Source organism: Xiphophorus couchianus, chromosome 4, assembly GCF_001444195.1.
Source record: "Xiphophorus couchianus chromosome 4, X_couchianus-1.0, whole genome shotgun sequence".
In the NCBI taxonomy this organism is placed as follows: Eukaryota; Metazoa; Chordata; class Actinopteri; order Cyprinodontiformes; family Poeciliidae; genus Xiphophorus; species Xiphophorus couchianus.
The window spans coordinates 3,606,983-3,628,246 of record NC_040231.1 but is presented as its reverse complement, the minus strand read 5'-3'; the positions used below and the strand labels follow the sequence as shown (position 1 = coordinate 3,628,246).

Below are 21,264 nucleotides of genomic sequence, written 5' to 3'. Positions count from 1 at the left end.
TATGCATCATTTCTGACATCTAAAAAAATTAATCACTGAGCACACAACAGAAATGTTGGACTAATAACTGAAACATCTTTTTAATAATCTCTCTTGCATTTTTAGAGAAAAATAACTAAATGTCAAATATTAAATCTCCAGAAAAGGACAAAATTAAATGGAACCGGCTCACAGTTTTGATGTTTTATAGATTTACAATGAGATTCTTTTGCATAAATTAGAATTAAATAATGTCAACGTCAAAAAGTAGTGTGGGAAATATAAACACATGAGATATTTAATGTGTTGCAAGCGAGATGTTTGTGTTCTCTTTGAATTTGACATGTATTTGCAGAATTGTACTGACTGCAACATGCATGACCCAGTTTTCCTTTAGGGATGCAATACATTATGTTTTTGTTAGGTGTGTTTAGTCTGTAGATCCAACAGCTGCATATGTGACAGTTACAGACTTCCTGTCACCAGTGTTTTTTTATCTGATGCAGCAGTGTAGGTGTTTGTGAATAAAAATGAGCGTTAAATCACGTTTAACCAGCTTACCTTCTCTCCAGACGCGCCGGTGAGGACGAAGGTGGAGAAAACAGGCAGGGAGTACTTGGTGTTTGCTGGCCAGCTCTCGATTGTTGCCCCCATGGGAAGGCAGAAGAGAGGGACCGACTCCGGCAGAGGGAAAGACTCGTAGTCCTCCTCCGGATATCTGCTGAATAAACCTTAAAGGACAAAGAAAAACAAGAAAACAAGCTTTAAGGGATAGTGAGGTAAACTCCTCTCTGAAGCAGCAAATCAAAACTTCTTGTGGAGGTGAAATTACTTCTCCAATAGTGCTAAAACCGTCGTTATAACGCACCTCATTGAGTCAGTGCAGAAACCCTGGGCTCTGTAATAATCAATCAGTGCTTTGTAACAAGGCTGCGGAGTAATTAGTCTCTGTCAGCAGGACAGAAATAATGAAACCCTGACTTCATTTAATGAGCTGTTTAAACACCGAGCTGCCGCAAACTTTGGATAATGTACTTGTTCTGAACAATCCAACTTCCATGGGTCTTAAACAGGTTTTACTTTCTGGTTATGTAAAAAAAGAAAGAATAAAACAACAAGACATCAGGCACATCACTCTGATAGTTTGAGCATTTAGCTGGGATTTATTTTACACAGAAAAAAGGGAGAAAGCTGATTTTTAGATGCTTTTTATTTTTTATTTATTTTCTCTACTGGAAAATAAATAAATGTTTCCCTTAAATTCTTTATGAAAACATGAATGAATGGATGGACGGACGGACAAACAGTCTGGTTGCTACAGTTGCTGCGGTTACTGCAGCTTCATGTGGAAACAAACTGCAGAAATCTGCAGCGTTTTTTTGCTCTGACTCACTCAAATCGTCTGAGATAGAATCGGTTTCCTGCAGATTCACCAACATGTCGCCCACTGAAGGTAAGCAAAACTCAATCTGCCAGAAAAATAATCAATTTGTCTTCTTAGCGTCCAAATCACACAGATGTTTCATGTGAAATAATAATAATAATAATGTCACCATAAAAAACACAGTTTTGATTTAAAGCAAACATAAATACTGACAGAGCAGGAGTTTATCTCATCACTCAGGTTTCAACCCAACGCGCTTCAGCGAGTCTCAACCTGTTAGTAAGGATGCAGAGAAAGGGGCGTGCTGTGGTGGCGCAGGGCGTTAGCGCGCCCCACGTTTGGAGGCCTTAGTCCTCGACGCGGACGTCGCGGGTTCGACTCCCGGTCCCGACGACCTTTGCTGCATGTCTTCCCGCCCCTCTCCTCACCCTCCTTCCTGTCTGCCTACTGTTGAAAAACTACGAGCCACTAGCGCCGCAAAAACTCTTGGGAGAAAAAAAAGGATAAAAAAAAAGGATGCAGAGAAATGCAGGCAGAGCAATCTGCATCCCTGAAGACACAAGCATGCAGGAAAAACAAAAACAACTGAATTACATCGAATAAAATATCAAAATAAACCATGAAGAACCTTCAATAAAGCCAAGCCATGTCGAGGCAAACCATCGGAGCGATTTAAAGGGACAGTGTTTTCCAGACACACAGTGCCATTTTATAGCACAATCAAGTAAATATGTTACATTCAACTGTAAGGTAACATATTACAATTGTTATAAAAATGCCACATACATCAAATATGACTTTAAAAAATTTTATTTTATAGAATAACATTCTCTTTAAGAATCTCCACCTTCAGGAAGTCATCACAACACAGATCCTCTATTAACCCTTTAATGTTTTTACCAGCGTTGCACTGAGAAGTAGCTCCTATAAGTAGCTCAGCAGTTCCACCAGGTGTTTGCTAATTGCTGCTGGCTAGTCTGAAGGAGCTGAGTGGCTGCTGCTTTGTGAAACAGCTCCTCAAAGGCGGAGTTAGTTCCCACCAGCCGTTTAACCAGATTAAAGGATTTCTCCAACATGCATGAAAGAATCAAGGTCAAACTCCAGGTATGTTTTGAGGAGGGAAAAACATGATGTAAAGCTCAAAAAAAGTCCATTTTAAATAATACCAGCCCTTTAAAATACCACTCAGAACTGGTTTCTCTCGTCTCTGATGTCAGACGTTATGAAGGTTTACCTGCCAATGGAGAGAACTACGAGACACACCTGGATCAGGAAAGCTCACCTGCTTTGTAGGCGATCACGTTGGTTTTGGCCACAGATTTCTTGTAGCACAGGTAAACAGAGGAGCCCCACTGCAGACAGGAACAGAGCAGGAGATTCAGCACAATCAGAGACAAGATCACAAAAAGGGAAGCAGGACAAGGTGAAATAACTTCAGCAGTAATCTATTCATAAAAAAAACAAAGTTATGAAAGCTGGGCTCGGCAATATGGCTTGAAAATAAAATCTATAATTTATTTTTATATCAGTTCCAATTTCTGGTTCTAAATCTTTTATTTTCAAAAAAGAGATCAAAAGTGACAGAAAATATAAAAAACTGCTTTTATTTCAACCATCCCTTTCTGAGACTAATTTTGAGAACAAAGTTAAAATATTAGCAAAATAAAGACACAACTTTACAAGAAAAGTGTCTAAAAATAATGTAAATAAAACCCAACAACTTTGTGATTGCATTGTTTCCATTAAAGAAACACAATTAAAATCACATGTGAATTTGTTTGTTCACGCGATAAGTCATTGAAAACATGCAGCCAACTACTTCCTGATGTCGTCATCTTTGTGGTTTCTGCCAGTAGTAACATTCAATTGTTGTTCATGAGACTCGTATAATGCAGAAAAAAAAATTCCATTACAGTTTTGCAAAATAAACAAATTTCAATATGGCTGAAAAACCGCCTCCACTTAGCGCAATTATATGGTCAATTGCTACTCTTCCATTACAAATGTGCTAAAAACTGTTGATATTCTGCTAATGTCGAAAATAAAATATCCAATTTTTTGGAGACCGCAATTTTGCAATTGTTGTGTTTCCATTAAATGGGAGGCACAATTAAAATCACATATGAATAAGTCTGTTCACGCAATAAGTCATTAAAAAATACGTCATCATCCTCCAACTACTTTCTGTCGTCTTCTTCTTTGTGGTTTCTGTCAGTAGTAACATTAGGATGTTAGTCATGTGACTCATGTGATACAACAGAAGTGTTTCCATTGCAGTTTTGCTAAATAAATCAATTTCAACACGGCCAAAAAAAAGAAAAAGAAAAAATCTGATGCTAACACCAAAAACGAAGGTTTATCTTAATTGATATGTTTCCATTAAGCAAATTTCTTCGAAATGTCAAATTGCTCAATCGCTCAGGTGCAGTCAATGAAATGTTGTACATCAAAGAATCTTCAGGTGTTAGATTGGTCCAGTCAAAGTCTAGACCAAAATTAAATCATGAACCTGTGGAAAGACGATGCTTTCACCCAATCGGAGCTGAAACTGTTCTAAAAATATAAAATAATTCAGTCTTCTGTTTGAACAAATGACTTTGCAAATAAATGACTAAAGTCTGAACCATGAAATCCCTTAAAGAATGAAAACCAGAAGTGTCTGAAAATGTGGGATAAAAGGGAAAATGTTTGGCTGCTGAGACATGCATGTGACCTCTGCAGCAACACAACACAAGGAATGTTGCCACCCAGATCGATACGACCACATGTTCCTCCTGCATTTCCTGCACTCAGAAACGTAACTGGAAACTGGAGTGTGAAAGAAAAAAGCCCTGCATGATTTCTGCTGGACAGAAAAACAAAAGAAAGATGAATCCATGTTTCAGTTTTGTATAACAATGAAGAAAGCTTTCCACGCTTTTGATCAGCACAAACTATCTGTGATGGTGCAGCAGAGTGAGTGTGCTTCTTCAGTCTGATGTTTTCTACTGGAAGTGTCTATTTGTGAAGAAATCTGGACAAAAATGGACTCATTCACTGCAAAAACACAAAATCTTAAGTAATTTTGGTGCATTTTAGTGCAAATATCTTAGTATACTTGAAATAAGACAAACTTACAAGTTACTTTTTTGCAAAATATAAAAGCTCGTTTTTAATATTGATGAAAAACGTACTAATTTCACTGGGAGATTATTTCACACATAAGATTGGAAGAATATTTTGTTATAAGTGAAATAATCTGCCAGTGGAACTAATAGTTTTTCATCAATATTACGGACTTAAAACAAGCTCTTATATCTTTTAGAATTTGTATAATTCAGTTAATTAATCAATTGATAAATTAGTTGATGACTAATATGATAGATTTAAGAGAGGAAAAGCATGACAGTGAATGAAAAAATCCCACCACTACTGGCGTAGCAGCGATGAATTCAGGCATTTCATGAAGCTCCTGCTGCTTTACTTTCCTCCAGTTTCAAGGTTTTTCTGTAAAAGCTGCATCAGAGATGAAAGTCTGGAATACATGGGATGCCTTTCATCCACAAACAATAAGATGCATTTTACTGCACAGTGCCATAAACACAGAGAATTCACTGCTAAACTTTGATAGGTTTAATCTCTATTAGGAAATACTTGCTGAACAAACTGTAAAGTAACAATTATTTTTGGCAATCGATTATTCTGACGATTAACTGGTAATTCTGGTGATTAATAAAACATTCTAACTGGTAATCAAATAAAAAATGGCATATTCTATTGATTTTTCATTAAACCGCTTAAGCCTTTTTATACAATGTTAGAAATACATAAAAAGATGCAAATAAATAATTCAATTCAGGTTTTCAATAAGAGAATAAACATTTTATTACCTACAATGCAACAACATAGAATCCCTTCAGTAAATCCGAACCACCAAAGCTTCAGTTTGGTTTTGGTTGAAACATATTTACAGTTTTTATCTTAAAACTGGAGGCCCGAGGGCCATTTGTGGGCCCCTGGCCACAAGTGGTGAAAATTTGGCCAACAAAATAGAAAACAAAGGTTGACACCAAAAATTTGGAAATTGTAATTTTTTATTTTTTTTTAATGATGTAACAGTCCCAAAGCCATTTTTATGTTTTGAATATTTAAATATTGATAGATTTCATAAAAACCAAACAGGGAAAACAATAAAATCATTTTTGCATTTTTAAAAATTTATTTTGTGGTTTAAGTTTGACAGTTTTGGCCTGAGAGGCAAAACATCTGGCCACCACTGTCACACATACAAAATGCATACATTTTATGCACATTTGCACATTTTATGCACAGATTTGGCTTAAGAACTGCTCTGAGTTTTCAGCAAATGGCCTTTTGTTGAGTCTATATACTCCAGTTAATGATTTATTATTAAATTAGTTGACAATCATTTCAATAATCCTTTAATCAGATTAATCAGATTAATCAGATTAATCGTTTCAGTAGTGTTAAGTGTGCGGCGTCCTCACCATGCTGCTGTTGAGGTTCTTCTCCACCTTGCAGAAGGTGTGTGGCGGCGTCTCGCCTTTGCTCGGGATGATGATGCAGATGTCGGTGACGGCCAGGGAGGCGTGCGGCTGGCTGTCCGGCGCTTGCCGGTACGTGACGTAAATTCGCTGGGAGGAGTTGCCGCTGATGTTGGCGGGACGACCAGCGGGCGTGGTCTGGATGAGGTGGCAGCCCTGCTTCAACCTCTCCTTCCACTCATACAGGACTCTGCAGGGAGGGAAATAACATCACATGCAGGTGCAGATACCACAAAAAACACAATATTTTACTGGTTAAGGGATAGAGGAAGGGCTGGGAGATTCATTTATTTAATTTATTAATTCAATATTTGAGTTTTGAAGATTTAATTAGTGAAAGATCTGGATTTTTTTCTCCAATTGTCTCCTTTGGTTTCCATAGTTCAGAGTGGCGGCCATCTTGTTTTACAGCTTCTATATCTACGACAGATTGTAAGGGTCAGGATAAAATTTTCTATTTATGAAAATAAAGTTAATGTTACAAGAGCACAGGCGTACTAATATAATAAAATCTTAATATTATGATCATAAAGCCATGATATGAGGAGAATGTAGTTGTATTTGTATGAGAATTCCAACACAAAATTAATTATCTAAGCTTTTTTCCTCATTAAAATTATTTTTTTCTTATAATTTTAAGACGTTCTGGTAAAATTGAGTCTTTATTCTGCAAATATCATGACTATATTCTCGTAATTAAAACATTTTGTAACTTGGTCCCAATACTCCATTACATAACTCACTGAATGGAGGATTGAACAAAAAACTTTTTAAAAATATTTCCTCTCATTAGTAATTAGAATCAGAAATCAGATTTTTTTTTTAAGTCATGTCACCCAGTCGAGCTTTTGTGTGTAAAATTTGAGGAAAGAGATTTTAATACATTGGAGTAAAGCTGCCACATAACAAACAGTGAAGCTCTGTGAAAACGTCCTGGATTCACATGAGCAACACTTTTCAAACGATCTAAAGGAAAAGTTGCCAAGTCTTTCTGAAAGTTTTTCATTCTAAAATTAACTAGACAAACAAAAATACTTAAATTCAAGCTGTGAAACACTGTTGTCTCCACACATAACAGAAAATTTACATATAATTAAATGTTATTTTAAAAGTTTTCTGTAAAAAACATGACAGGATTTTATTTCAGCTGTATTTTTTACAGGTCTACTACAGTTTTTGTCACTTTTTCTACAAATCTAGAAAACGCACAACACCGCATGCCATCACAGTCAAGAATAAAGAAAAGACTTAATGTTAGAGCAATAAATGTTAGAATAAAAGCTTAGAAATAGTTTGAAAGCCTGAAGCCTGGTCAATCAGGACCACTTCACAAGAGAACAAAGCCTCAGTGAATGCATAATAGATAAAAACAAAAACTTTTCTTCTCTTACTCATAGCAGCTCATCCATATGGAAAACATTCAGTTTATTAGCAGCAATTTATGCAGAGAAATGGACAGCTCTGCTGCACTGGTGCATGCATATTTCAAACATCACAGGGATCGCAGTTTGATCTGCGTTCAAACCCAAACCAACAGCACGTTCTGGTTGCGGCAAAGAATTATTGAGAAAAGAAAAATGTTCATTCTTCTTTTGTTTGCGGTTTTGACACTGGAATACAGACCGGCATTGATTTGAACATGCGCACATAGTACAAAAGTGTCCTGAAATACAATACATTTTTGTTTTTTCTTATAAACTCTCTTACTCCTCACTGACTCTTCTGATTGGTCATCAAATCACAACTCAAGCACACCAAGTAAAACTGTTCAAACACTACACAAGGAGCTCACAGGAGGGTTTTAATGTATAAAAAGATAATTTTTGTACCTTTGCGGCACTAAGATGTCTAAGATTTCCCTCAATCAAACCTTGCAGAAGGCAAGAACTTAAAGTTAAAGCATAAAATTACAGTAATTTTTCCCAACTTATTCGCTTATCCTCCATTACTCTACAGGGATTTGGAAGGAGTATCTGAGAGCAAAGCAGAAAACAGATATTTGAGTGGAAAACTGTTAGATTCATAATTATTTTTCTGCAGGAGCCTTTTTAAAATGCATCAGACCAGAGCAGAACTCATCCATCCATTATTGACAATGCAGCATTTCAGTCGAGTTTCAAACTGTGTGTTTGCTGAACGAGGCCTTGAACAAACCCCTGAAAACATCTGATTGTGTAAGAAGGTCAAAGGTTTGAAAAGCATTTACAGGAACTGCTCTTTATTTTCAGCACTTTTATTAGTTTATTTTTTACAGATCATGGAATCAGCTTTCATTTAGAGACAAAATCAGGCTCTTAAAAAACAGAATTAGGATTCAGGGATCGGCAATACGGCTTAAAATTAAAATAAAAAAAAACAAAACTTTTTACACCAAATTAAATTTCTGATTATAATAAAAACAAATTTCCATTTTTATCTTAGAAAAGAAAAAAAGACAGAAAATATTTTCAAAAACTGGCTTTCATTTCAATCATCCTCTCTGTGAGTTGACCTCATCTAAAGTGTGTTTTAGAAATGTAAAACACGCTTGTGAAACAAGATGGCCGCCCTGGGAATTTGCAATGAGTGAAGCTAAAGCTAATACATTTATAGATTTTTTTTTTACTTTAATTGCAAAATATATATATTTTTGTACAGTTTTGGAATAAGTACAGCTCTGAGTGTGTTGTTCTTTAAGTAAATAGACTTATTTGTGTCTGTATATTCCAGTTAGCGATTAATCAGTTACTAAATTTAAACAGATTCATGATGATTAATACAATGAATCATTTCAGCCCTACAAAAAATGTACGAGTTTGATATTTTAACTTTTAACTTAATGAAACGTTGAAGTATTTTTCTGATCTTTCTGTTCGTAAGAAACAGGAAAGCTGGGATATTTACTGCTCTGAGTGTGTTGGTCTTTAAGCAAAAAGCCTTATTTGTATACTCAAGTTAGCGATTAATTGATTACTAAATTTCAACAAATTCATCGTGATTAATCGTTTCAGCCCTACGAAAAAATTTACGCTTAATATTCTAACTTCAACTTACTGAGAAGTTGAAGCATCTATCTGATATTTCTGTTCATAAACAACAGAAAAGCTCTTCATTAAAATAGAAACACCATCCATCCATCCATCCATCCATCCATCCATCCATCCATCCATCCACCCACCCATCCATCCATCCATCCATCCTCTTCCGCTTATCCGAGGTCGGGTCGCGGGGGTAGCAGCTTGAGAAGGGAGGCCCAGACTTCCCTCTCCCCGGCCACTTCTTCCAGCTCTTCCGGGGGAATCCCGAGGCGTTCCCAGGCCAGCCGAGAGACATAGTCCCTCCAGCGTGTCCTGGGTCTTCCCCGGGGCCTCCTCCCGGTGGGATGTGCCCGGAACACCTCACCAGGGAGGCGTCCAGGAGGCATCCTGACCAGATGCCCAAGCCTCAACTGGCTCCTCTCGATGTGAAGGAGCAGCGGCTCTACTCTGAGTCCCTCCCGGATGACTGAGCTTCTCACCCTATCTCTAAGGGAGAGCCCAGCCACCCTACGGAGAAAACCCATTTCGGCCGCTTGTATCCGCGATCTCGTTCTTTCGGTCATGACCCAAAGCTCATGACCATAGATGAGGGTGGGAACGTAGATCGACCGGTAAATCGAGAGCTTCGCTTTTTGGCTCAGCTCTCTCTTCACCACGACGGACCGGTACAACGCCCGCTTAACGACAGACGCTGCGCCAATCCGCCTGTCGATCTCCCGCTCCCTTCTTCCCCCATTCGTGAACAAGATCCCGAGATACTTGAACTCCTCCACCTGGGGCAGGACACCCCCCCTGACCCGGAGAAGGCACTCTACCCTTTTCCGGCTCAAGACCATTTGGAGGCACTGATCCTCATCCCGGCCGCTTCAAACTCTGGCCGCTCCAGCGAGAGCTGCAGATCACGACCTGATGAAGCCAAAAGGACCACATCCTTCCCAGAGATGAGATCCTAAGGCCACCAAATCGGATCCCCTCAACGCCTTGGCTGCGCCTTGAAATTCTGTCCATGAAAGTGATGAACAGAATCGGTGACAAAGGGCAGCCCTGGTGGAGTCCAACTCTCACCGGAAACGAGCCCGACTTACTGCCGGCAATGTGGACCAGACTCTGACTCCGGTCATACAGGGACCTGACAGCCCGTATCAAAGGGCCCGGTACCCCATACTCCCGGAGAACCCCCCACAGGGCTCCCCGAGGGACAAGGTCGAACGCCTTCTCCAAGTCCACAAAACACATGTAGACTGGTTGGGCGAACTCCCATGCACCCTCCAGGACCCTGCCGAGGGTGTAGAGCTGGTCCAGTGTTCCACGACCAGGACGAAAACCACACTGCTCTTCCTGAATCTGAGGTTCGACTATCCGACGGACCCTCCTCTCCAGGACTCCTCCTTGGGCTGCCACCTTATCGTGGTGGAGGGGTTTGAGTGTCCCAATGATCCTAGGAGCTATGCTGTCTGGGGCTTCATGCCCCTGGTAGGGTCACCCAAGGCAGACAGGTCCTAGGTGAGGGACCAGACAAAGCGCAGCCCGAAGACCCCAATGACGAAGGAAAACCTTGGACTTGGTGTTCCCTCGCCCGGACGCGGGTCACCGGGGCCCCACTCTGGAGCCAGGCCTGGAGGGGGGGCACGATGGCGAGTGCCTGGTGGCCGGGCTTTTACCCATAGAGCCCGGCCGGGCTCAGCCCGAAGAGGAAACATGGGCCCCCCCTCCCATGGGCCCACCACCCGTGAGAGGGGCCAAAGGGGTCGGGTGCACTGTGTGATGGGTGGCGGCCAAGGGAGGGGACCCTGGCGGTCCGATCCCCGGTTGCAGAAGCTGGCTCTTGGGAAAATAGAAACACCTTAAATTTAAAAGAACCTGAAACACCAGCTGTGCAGCTATTCGCCACTGTATGGAGCAACAGCTGAAGAAGCGTGTAAATGATGACAGCTCATTTAAACCCATTAGTCCTGTCAGGCTCACAGCAGCCAATGTGCTGATTGTGTCTGAGCAGAGCGGCTGCATCAGTGCCTGAAAAGCGCTGAACTCCGCAGCGTCGGGGAGAAGAATGAGTCCGTTTAGCGTCGTCACCACCTGCCTTAGGTGTGTGAAGATGGAGTATTGACTTCACATAATTCAGGTGATGCTGCTGGGGGAGAGACCTGTAACAGTGCTTCCCTTTCACTTTTTACTGCGACAGAAAACGGCTGCTGGCAGAACTAAGCACTCCCTGGAAATAAGAAGACTTCAGCCTTTTAGATCAACTTTAAATGTCCTGAAGCTGTGAACTGGAAGAGCGAAGCAGCTACACTGATAGGAGCAGTGAATCATTTCCAGGAGGGAGACCGCCGGTTCTCAAAAACAGGAGGATATCTGCAGGGGAGGGCTGAAACGATTAATCACATTAATTGTGATTAATCGGTTATTGAAATAATTCTCAACTAATTTAGTAATCAATAATGATACTTAACAAGGTGGTGCCGAAGTGATTAATCAAATTAATCACAATTAGTCAATTATTAAAATAATTGTCAACTAATTTAGTAATTGATAATGACACATGAGGGTAGGACTGACACGATTAACCAATTCATCACGATTAATCGATTATTCAAATGAACGTCAACAAATTTAGTAACTTATAGCACCTGATAAGGTAGGGCTGAAGCAAACAATCAAATAAATCGTGTTTAATCAATTACTGATATAATCATCAACCAATGGATAGTAATGGATAATGATACTGGAGGGCAGGGCTGAGGGGATTAATCAAATCAATCAGTGAAAAGTTACTCACCCCAGGTCGGTGAGCGGCGGTTTGTCGCGGCCTCGCCTGTAGCACAGGAAGATCTGCGGCGCCATGAGGCCGCCGTTGTTCAGATCGGCCAAGTGTCCGCTCGGCGTGGTCTCGATGCACGCGAACCCCGGAGGAACCTCCTCGCCCAGGGAGCGGATCACCACCGCCACGTCCGTGATGGGCGCTTTGGGCTTGGCCGTCTTGTGGCACACATCATCAAAGTGGATCTCCTGGTCCAACGGCTTGGACGGGTCCGTCAGACCGGCAACCACGAAGTAGTCGGCAACACGGGGACCTTTGTCCTCCATCATTTTCCATCCCCACCAGCTGTCCTCTGAGGGAAGAGACAAAAAGACCGAGAGCGAGAGACGCAAACGAATGATTAATTTTTGTCACAGAAGGAAGTGGGGCTTTTATGCTTGTTTTAGCAGTGGTATAAAAAATATGACAGATATTAATCTTACTAAAAGGAGTTCAGATGAAGGGCAAATGGAAGAAAGTAAAAATGTGAGGAGGGAAAGAGACATTCTCAGGTAAGAGGCACATAGAGTTTAGGAAGTTAGCTGATTTAAAGTCGAACATCTTTACTGAGGGACACAAAGGTCTCTGAGGATAAACCAAACTTCTGTTTACAGTTTTCTAGATCTTAGTGTGCAGTTCTCAAGTCAATATCCCAGAGTTTCCCAAACTCAAATGTTTGAGTCTGAATTCAGCCAGAATAAACACAACAAAAATCAAAATTTATGAGATAGAAAAAGAGAGATACAAAGAGAGGGAGACAAAGACAAATTGAGACAGAGAAAGAAACAAAGATAGAGAGAGAAACAAAAAAAACTGAGGTAGAGAGCAAGAGAAAGAGAAAGACACAGAGACAGAAACACCAAAACACAGAGACAGAGAGAGAAAAGACAAAGACAGAGATAGACAGAAAAACAAACAGATTCACAGAGAGAAAGTCAGAAAGACAGATGGCAAGAGGGAGACAGAAAGACTAAGAGTCAGGGAGAGACAGATGGAGAGAGAGACAAAAACAGACAAAGAGAGACAGAGAAAGAGAGAGAGGAGAGAAAGAACATTGATGGAGGGAAGAATGGAAGAACATTTGTACGTATGGACAGAAGGACAGGAAATGTTAACATGTTCCTCCCGTTTCCAGTCTTTCCCAGACCTACAATTATACATTTCATATCTTTCAGACGACACAGAAAGCCTGTCTGGATATTGGAAAAACGCGTCTGATTAAACTCAGCCTGGGATCCTCGTGATTTCATGAAGTTCCTTGGTCAGAAATCAACACGAAACCTTCAGAGCCTCATTAAGCCAGGAGCAGCAGGTCAGATATCGCTGCTTTGCTTCTGACCACTGCTAGCTGTGTCACCATACCAGAGGGTATTTCAGGAGGAAGTGGGACAAATGAGGTGGAAACGTGACACGAAACAGCTTCATTTGCATTTAGGAGGAAAATTAATGGGGTGAGGAGAAGCTGATGCAGGAGACGGTGTGTGTTGCTGCAGAGCTTGAACAAGCTGTTATCCTTCAGTTTTGTGTTTTTAATCTACATCAATTAGGACTTTCACTAACGATTATCTTAGAAATTGATTAATCGATTAATCAGATAAAAAAACGGGCACATTCTATAAATTTTTCATTTAATCTCTTAAATTATACAATATTAGAGATAAATTAAAAGATGCAAATAAACAAATAATTCGATTCATTTTTAATGCTGCATTTCTATTGCCTAAAATGAACATATTTACAGACAAAGTTTTTTTTATCATCTTAATAAATTTTTGTACAGTTTTGACTTAATTACTGGTGTAAGTTTGTTCTATCATCAAATGGCCTTTTTGAGTCTGCATACTCCAGTTAATGATTAATCGATTACTAAATTAGTTTAAGATTATGACAGCAATCAATTAATCATTTCAATCCTAAAAATAATAAAGCAAGCTTTACAAAAAACTTTTTCCCCCCCCATAAAATCTGTCCTCTGAAGGTATTTCACCCATTTTTCCCCCTCAGTCTTCCAGGGAAACCATGCTCTAAAGTAAACCCAAAATGATTATCCTCCTCCACTCTCTGCAGACTTGTAATTTTTGGGGCGGGTGTGGTGTTGTAATCTCCCAGCATGCCTCACTGTTCACTAACAGAAACCTTCAGGACATGAAGGAGTCTCAGTGGGCTGCAGCGAGCATTCATCCGTTGCCTGTATTCTCCTGGGATGAAGGATGCTGTAACCACAAAACACATTTGGATCATGACAGCTGTAGGATTAATTTGTTGCATCATTCTGAATAAAGCAAAACTTTGCAGTTAGTTTAAAATCAAAAAAGGCAAAAACGCAGGACTAGAGTTGCAACTAGCTATTACTTTGATTGATTTAATCGTCAGAATAATCGATTATTCTGACGATAAAAATGGCACATTCTGCTAATTTTTTATGCAACCACTTAATCCATTTTTATACAATTTTAGAAATACATTAAAAGTTGCAAATAAACGAACTCCCAAATTAATTTTTTACTTAAGAAACATTTTTACTGCCTAAATAGAACATCTTTACAGACAAGATGTTTTGGCCTAAACGCAAAATGTGTGCATATATATGTGTGTGCATGTGTATATACATATATATTGTTTTGGATTAATTACTGCCATGAATTTGTTGTGCTTTCAACAAATTCTCCTTTTTTGAGCCTGTATACTCTAACGATTGATTAATAAATTATTTTAAATTATTTAATCACGATTAATTCTATTAATCGTTTCAGCCTTTAAACAGTTTATGTTTCACCAGTTGTAAAATGATTTTGGCATGTAAGCACCCAAAAACATTTCACCCTATGGTTAAAAAATGAACTCCTGGTCCAGATAAGTTTGTATCTTCTGTTTCTGGTTGATTCAGTCTAATCTGATTGCCATTCCTCTAATATAATGATTGTTTCTTTGCACACATTTTGTGAATAAAGTGTGTTTGTTGCCAAAATACAACAGTCCTTGCAGGAGTCTAGATTTAAACAGAGAACAATGTGTTTGCTGGCCTGGTTGCCGCTGCTGTGTTATTGACAGATGGTGAGAAAGCGCTGTTTCAGTGTGTTCTGGCTCTGGCGCTCAGATTACGAACACATCTTGCCTCATCATTTCCACACTCTGGGAACGTGACGAGAAAACAGCCACTGCTGATTTACTGCGCCAAGTGATTTTTATACAGCTGTGATAAAGCAGAAGGTATGGGTGTAAAGATTTACAGACATATTCTCCTATTAAATGTACAACCCCCTCTCCACTCCGCAGTTATTGGCAACCCTGACAAAAAAGCATCAAAAGTGTTGAAACACATTAAAATCTTTCAGTCTTAGACAGAAAGAAATGGAAAAATACAACTTTTAAATTGATTACATTTATTCAGTGTTAAGAAATAATTGTTATTACCAGATTTCTGATGCCAAAATTATTGGCTGATTGATTATTGGCCTTTAAAAAAAATCCTATACCAGCTCATTTCTCATAGCCACTTTTCAAAATGGGAAAGATAGGAATACATATTATTCAAGTGTAGTAGAAGTGATTATAAGTCAGACAGTCTACAGAAAATTTTATTATGAGCCTACATTTGGCCTGATCTACAATCAGACCGTTTATTACAACAACTGGATTTGTGACAAAGTCTGATAAGTTTATCTTTGACGACGGAAAGTGAAGTAACATCTACAAAGCTTCCAGCTAACAGGAGCTTTGTTTCCATCCACTTGTCATGTGAATTTCAAGCAAATTTTTAAAATGTCATAAAAAAAAGCTATTTATGAGTTACCATCAACTGGCTACGAGGATACATGTGTAGAAAGTTAGTTTGAATTTGCCATTTCCATCAATCTTTTCTAATGCCATATTTCAAAATGTGGAAACTCATTTTAGAGCATGTTGGTGTCACTAAGGCTCTAAAACAACTACAAGACAAAATCTACATGCCAACTGGTTGTTTGGGAAAACATAAACACATTGAGCTCATTTAATTTTATTGGGAATTTTAGTACACCAGTGTGTGCTTTGGTCAGATGAGACTAAGTGTGTATTCACACCTGATAGTTTGGTATACTTGGTTTGATTTGGGACTGAAATTGTAACATTTATTAAATTTTCAGCTACTGGGTTTGTCTTTCACACTGCACTGCAACAAACAAACCAAACTAATGGTTTGGTTTATTCCCCTCCTCGCCTGTGGGGGTGCTGCACCAAGAACTGCTAAGGGAAACGACACAAAAACCTCTGAAAAAGAGATTGACTGCAACTTCCTTCTTCAGGAAATGTTAACAAAAATGGAGTTTTGTTAGCATTTTGCTAAAATCTGTCAGATTTTAGCGGTTGTAGGATTTCTCTTTTGTCTTTGGTAAGACTATGAACCGTTTCTCCCGCTACCATTAGACTCTTGCATTTGTTTAGGTTGTATTTACCCAGAATGCCCTGGGCTGTAGCTGCTTTTGGAGCGGACTCTGGTCTGTTTGGCATTCAAACGATGCCAGAGTTCACTTTAATCCAACTGAGACCAAGGTTCGTAGGAGGACAAGAGTTCGCTTTTTTGGTCTACATCAGAGTTTGATTGTGTATTTACATTTCCACAAACAAATTGGACTTTCAAGACAAATGGACTGGAGTTTGATTACAGGGTCTGAATTCACCCCAAGACTTATCGTTCTGGCCACAAAAAGTCCAGGTGGGTTTGACCAACTTTGCAAAATGTTGGCAAAAGTGGGGAGTCCAATTGGTTGAACTAAAACACATCTGTTAGGGACACCAAGTCCAAGACCACAGTCAGCGCTCCACTTCCTGTCTGAGCAATAGAAAAGGATTGTAACTGTTCCAAGATCGGAAAACATTGGTGTCAGAGGACGCGCTTTCCTCAGTAAGAAGGGAACAGAATAGAACATGAAATACCCACCAGGAGAGTAATTTACTTGTTAAAAATGTGAGCAAACTGAAGCTTTGGAAAGTCCATCAGCTCTGCAACGGGAACAAATGCGTGCAGAGAAAAGAGCCTGGCCACACATTCTCTGTTTTTCACTAATATAGCGCCAAGCAGAAATTATGACATACCCAAAAACATGTGGCTCTGTCGTAATGACTAAAAACAAAAAAAGCCATCCTGCAGTTAATCAGTTGAGAATCATATTCAAAGCTGAAGTATAAACTTGCTGGAATATCATTCCGTTCCCGGTTGAACTGGAGGGACTTTACATGAGACTCAGCTTACTATAAAATAGATTATGACCTAATTCATTTCAGTCTTACCGATGAGAGCAGCAGAGACCTCCCACAATATCACCTTTCGCCCCACAGAGTCATATGACAGGCCTGGAGAATGGAACGCATCCTCGCCTGCTAAAAATATAAAGCTGCAGAAAGCAGGAATACTACGGCTCGTTACATAAGGACAAAGTGCGGCTATACTGTATGTGCCACATATATGGGACAGCCTGCTGAAGAACCAGCTCAGTCTGCAGAAATCAACAAGGAAGGACACTGTCGAGACACATGACAGAGAGGGATTTATAATAAATATGTAGGAACCAATCGTGACAAATCAATTATTGAAGTAATCGTCAACTAATGTAGTTATCGATTATCGTTAACTGGAGTATACAGGCTCACAGAGAAGGCCATTTGCTGGAAGAACAACATAGTCGGAGCAGTAATTAAGCCAAAGCTTAAAAACATTTGCATTTAAGATAAAAACGACTGTCTGTAAATATGTTTTAGTCTAAACTCCTAAACCAGCAGTTTTAGCTTCAGCTGGATCAGATTTACTAGATGAATAGAAATACATGATACAAATGCAGCAACAGTATAAAAAAGGGTTAAGTGGTTACATAAAAATCTGAAGAATGTGCCACTATTTAATCCAATTAATTGTCAGAATTATCGATTAATCAATCAATTAATGAAATAATTGTCAGCTGCAGCCCTATAAATATGATTATGTCCCAGACTTTGAAACATGCACAATCTACAAAAAGATGATCAAGCCATCTTGAAATCATACTAGACTGTTCATGAACTGTTTTCTTGCTGATTTTTCTTCCTACAGGACACCATTTGCATCAAAATCCAAATAAAGGATATTTAGCGTCTCTCAAAAGTATTCAGATAAACTGAAGGTTATGTCATATAATAGTCACCAAATATTTATCCATTTTGTTTTTATAAACCGGCTCAAAGTCAGTCAGTTTAAGAACAAACATCATCTTTTAAGTTACAAATTCTCAGACATGCAACGCAACAAGTTGAAAAATGTTCATCTTTTGTTGCTGCATAAAAAAATATACCCTGACTAGCTAGTTAGCTACCAAGGATATATTAGCAGCTAGTTAGCAGTAGCCTCAACTCTCCAATTACAGAAGAACTTAAACTTTTGCTCAACAAAAAAGTCCCGCAAGAAAAGCAACTATGCAAGAATATGCGATTAAATAATCTTGTCGTGTAAATATTTAAGACCTGTGATTAATGTCAATTTAATTTAAGGACAACTTGAAGGATGCACGGAAACCCTGCATGAGTTCAGAGTTATGTAGAGTGATAGTTTCCTGCCACACATGGTGTTTTGTATGGAAATAATTGGATATCTGTGCCATCTGACCAGAACATTGGTTTCCTTGAGGACACTTTTTTTTTATGCATTTGGTTACATAGGAAATTATTTAACAGCATTAGAGTACAAAAGAGCAACTGCATGCAACACTTTCAGATTTTCATTTATTACCACAGTTTGAAAACCATGCATCATTTTCCATTCACTTCTCAGTCTGTGTTGATTTATCGTCTAAAAACCTGACAAAATGCATTGAAGGTTGTGACTAATGGGAAAAATTTGGGGCACTAAACCTAAAACTCTCCTGTAGAGTGCTGCATAATCTCCCTTATTCTACACATGTAAATAATTATTGGGTTCCTCTAAAGGAGCTGCGCCCGCATGATGTAAAGCCGTGACTCACATCGCGTCTGACGTCCACAAATTAAAATCTGCTGCCAAATATTTGAATTTTCTGGCTAACTGCACTTTTCTGAATGCCAACTGACCAGAAACTCCAGGGGAACGCCCAGAGATCGAAGTCGAGCAGATTTCTTCTTTTCTTAATAAAAAGCAGGTATCTGATGAAACAATGAGCTATTCCTTCACACTGAATGAATTTCAATTCATGGATTGCCAAATAATAAATGTTGTAATCCACAAAACTGTGCAGACTGTTTATTCTTTTTTCTTCAGGATATATGAACATTTGGCAACAGTCTGACAAGATTTTAATTGGAGACTCAAACTTTAAACCTTGGCTCCACGACAACGCTTCCCTGCCTAAACTCTCTGACTTATATTCCCAGTTGGAGTTCTGGGAGGAGTGGGATAAGATGTCCAAGACCCTCAGGCCCTCGATCCACGTTCACAAGAGTTTTAGTTTGAGCCAAAGTGACAGGGGAAACGATTTCCAGCTGCCTCAGCTTCATAGAGAGAGAGGCCAATGAAAACCACCGAAGGGACTAAGGATGGAGGTTGTTGCGGGCCAGCCGGCCCGCTCTGCCGCAGCTGAATAGACATCCAGCACCCAGACAGCCGCAGCAGGGCAGACACGTGGAGGTGTGAAGGAATGCGCTCAAGAACATAAACATGAGCCGGTAGGAAGTCCAACATCTGCTTCTAGTTAGCAGAGAGCGGCAGGCCTTCAGTTCCTCTGTCTTCCTGCAACATCAAATCTTTACACATCACTTTTAATCAGATCTTTTTCCTTTTGAAGAAGTAATTTTGGGCTCAATCAACACCCAGAGATGCTGAAATGGATTAGATTTAAGTTCAGGGTAAAAAGTTAAAAGGGATAGAAAACGTCTTTTGAGACAGGCCAAAAAAAGCAACGCAGAAAAACTCATCCAGCTCCTCATGATTATCTTCATCCCACCTATAATTACGTCCATGCTGCATTCATTCAATCCTGCACAAGGGTTGCCAGATCTGGGGAACAAAATAAGCAACCAGGTCTACAAAATAAGCCCAAACGAAGCCAACATACTACACAACTCTGTAATATTCCTCCTGACTTTTCCTTCAGACATAGTCCATACATACATAGTCTTTTACATCTGTAAATAAATATTTATATCTCGTAGAGCACTTCTGGATAGATGCAAACTACATCTCGTTGCTTGTACTTGTGACAGTGCAATGACAATAAAGTTGAATTCTATTCTAAATTAAGAGCTGTAATGTCTGTAAATTTCCACCAAAAAAATCTCTGAAATCTTCTAGAAAAAAACAAGGAATTTCTGAGTTTATAAAGTAAAAAATTTGGTAGAAAAATGCAGAATTTTGAGATTATTCTCAGAAATGTTCTAGAAAAAACAAGAAAATTAAAAAGTTTAAAAGGGTCAAATATTTGCTAGAAAGAAACTCAGAAATTTTGAGATTAATCTTTGAAATTTTACAGTGCAGATTCAGCTTTCAAGAGATATTAGAAGTTAAATTAGAAGCGGGTTGAGGGAACTGGTCAAAATTCAGCAGAGTTGCAGTGTTTAGCTGCTCAGAAAGGAAAGAAACACCGAAAACGTTAAGGTGATTGGTCAGATTTGTGAAAAAGCTGCGACGATTGGTGAAAACTGCTAGTCAAAATTTGTGAATTTTGAGTGAATTTGGATTAGTAGTTGCAACATTGCAGCTTCCTGCTGAGTGCAACAGGAGGTCTTCCCATCCCAGTTGTCTGTCCAGTATTAGCCTGGAGGAAATGCAGAGATCTGGGGACATTAAACACAAAGTCTCCATGAAACTCGATCTCACAGTCCAGCCTCGTGGTCTCTAGCTTGATCTTTTAATCTCCCGGCTGCCAGAAACCAGGACTGTAGCATCAATTGAGCCAGTTATTTATGCAAATACAGAAATTAGCTGCCAGCATTGCCTTATCTTTCTTTTCCCTGAATCACTAGAATTTAACAGCAGGGAATTAAGCTTCATGCTTACAAACACCAGCAGAGGAATACAGACTTGATCACTGAAGAATCCAATAAAACTCATAAATCCTTCCTCCAAGTGGGGAAAACTGAATCTGAAACACGCCAAGAAAGTCTATTTTTACTGCAGGTTAATTAAAACAAGACATTAATTACAGTCTCTGCATGTTCCATCTTGATGTAGAGATAGTAAAGAAGTATGAGAAAGAATAGGGGAAAAATGCCCTCCACCAGAATCAGAACTAGATTAATTCCCACTGTTTGTGTGTACAGATTATAGACTTTGCTGTTTGGGAAAAATAAAGGATTTTAGGACTTAACAAAAGTTAGATTTACAATTCAAAAGCAAAGGCCACCCACTAAACAATAATACACCCTGCCTCTCTCCAACACTCTTTATTCTTTAAGCTAATTGCTGTTTGTGGACAGTATTCCCCAGAAACATGTCATCCGATTCTCACTTGTACTTTGGCAGCTTCTCTTTTATAACACAGCCTTTTTTTGGTCAAGATGACCCAAAGTAAAAGACAAATCATTACTGTTGACAGCAGAAATGTCTGTTATCATTTCCATTTC

General features: G+C 39.3%; 1 protein-coding gene across 10 annotated transcripts in view; it reads right to left on the bottom strand.

Moving 5' to 3' along the window:
* LOC114143376 (C-myc promoter-binding protein-like) overlaps nucleotides 1-21,264 on the bottom strand; it is a 71,927-nt gene that overhangs the window by 42,919 nt on the left and 7,744 nt on the right. For all 10 annotated transcript variants that reach the window (XM_028015325.1, XM_028015326.1, XM_028015329.1 and 7 more), the window contains exons 2-5: nucleotides 11,704-12,037; nucleotides 5,851-6,097; nucleotides 2,646-2,715; nucleotides 541-710 (exon numbers count right to left, since the gene is read on the bottom strand). In XM_028015325.1, the coding sequence (XP_027871126.1) occupies nucleotides 541-710; nucleotides 2,646-2,715; nucleotides 5,851-6,097; nucleotides 11,704-12,014 (798 nt within the window). In that variant the 5' untranslated portion in view covers nucleotides 12,015-12,037. The remainder of the gene's footprint in view (nucleotides 1-540; nucleotides 711-2,645; nucleotides 2,716-5,850; nucleotides 6,098-11,703; nucleotides 12,038-21,264) is intronic.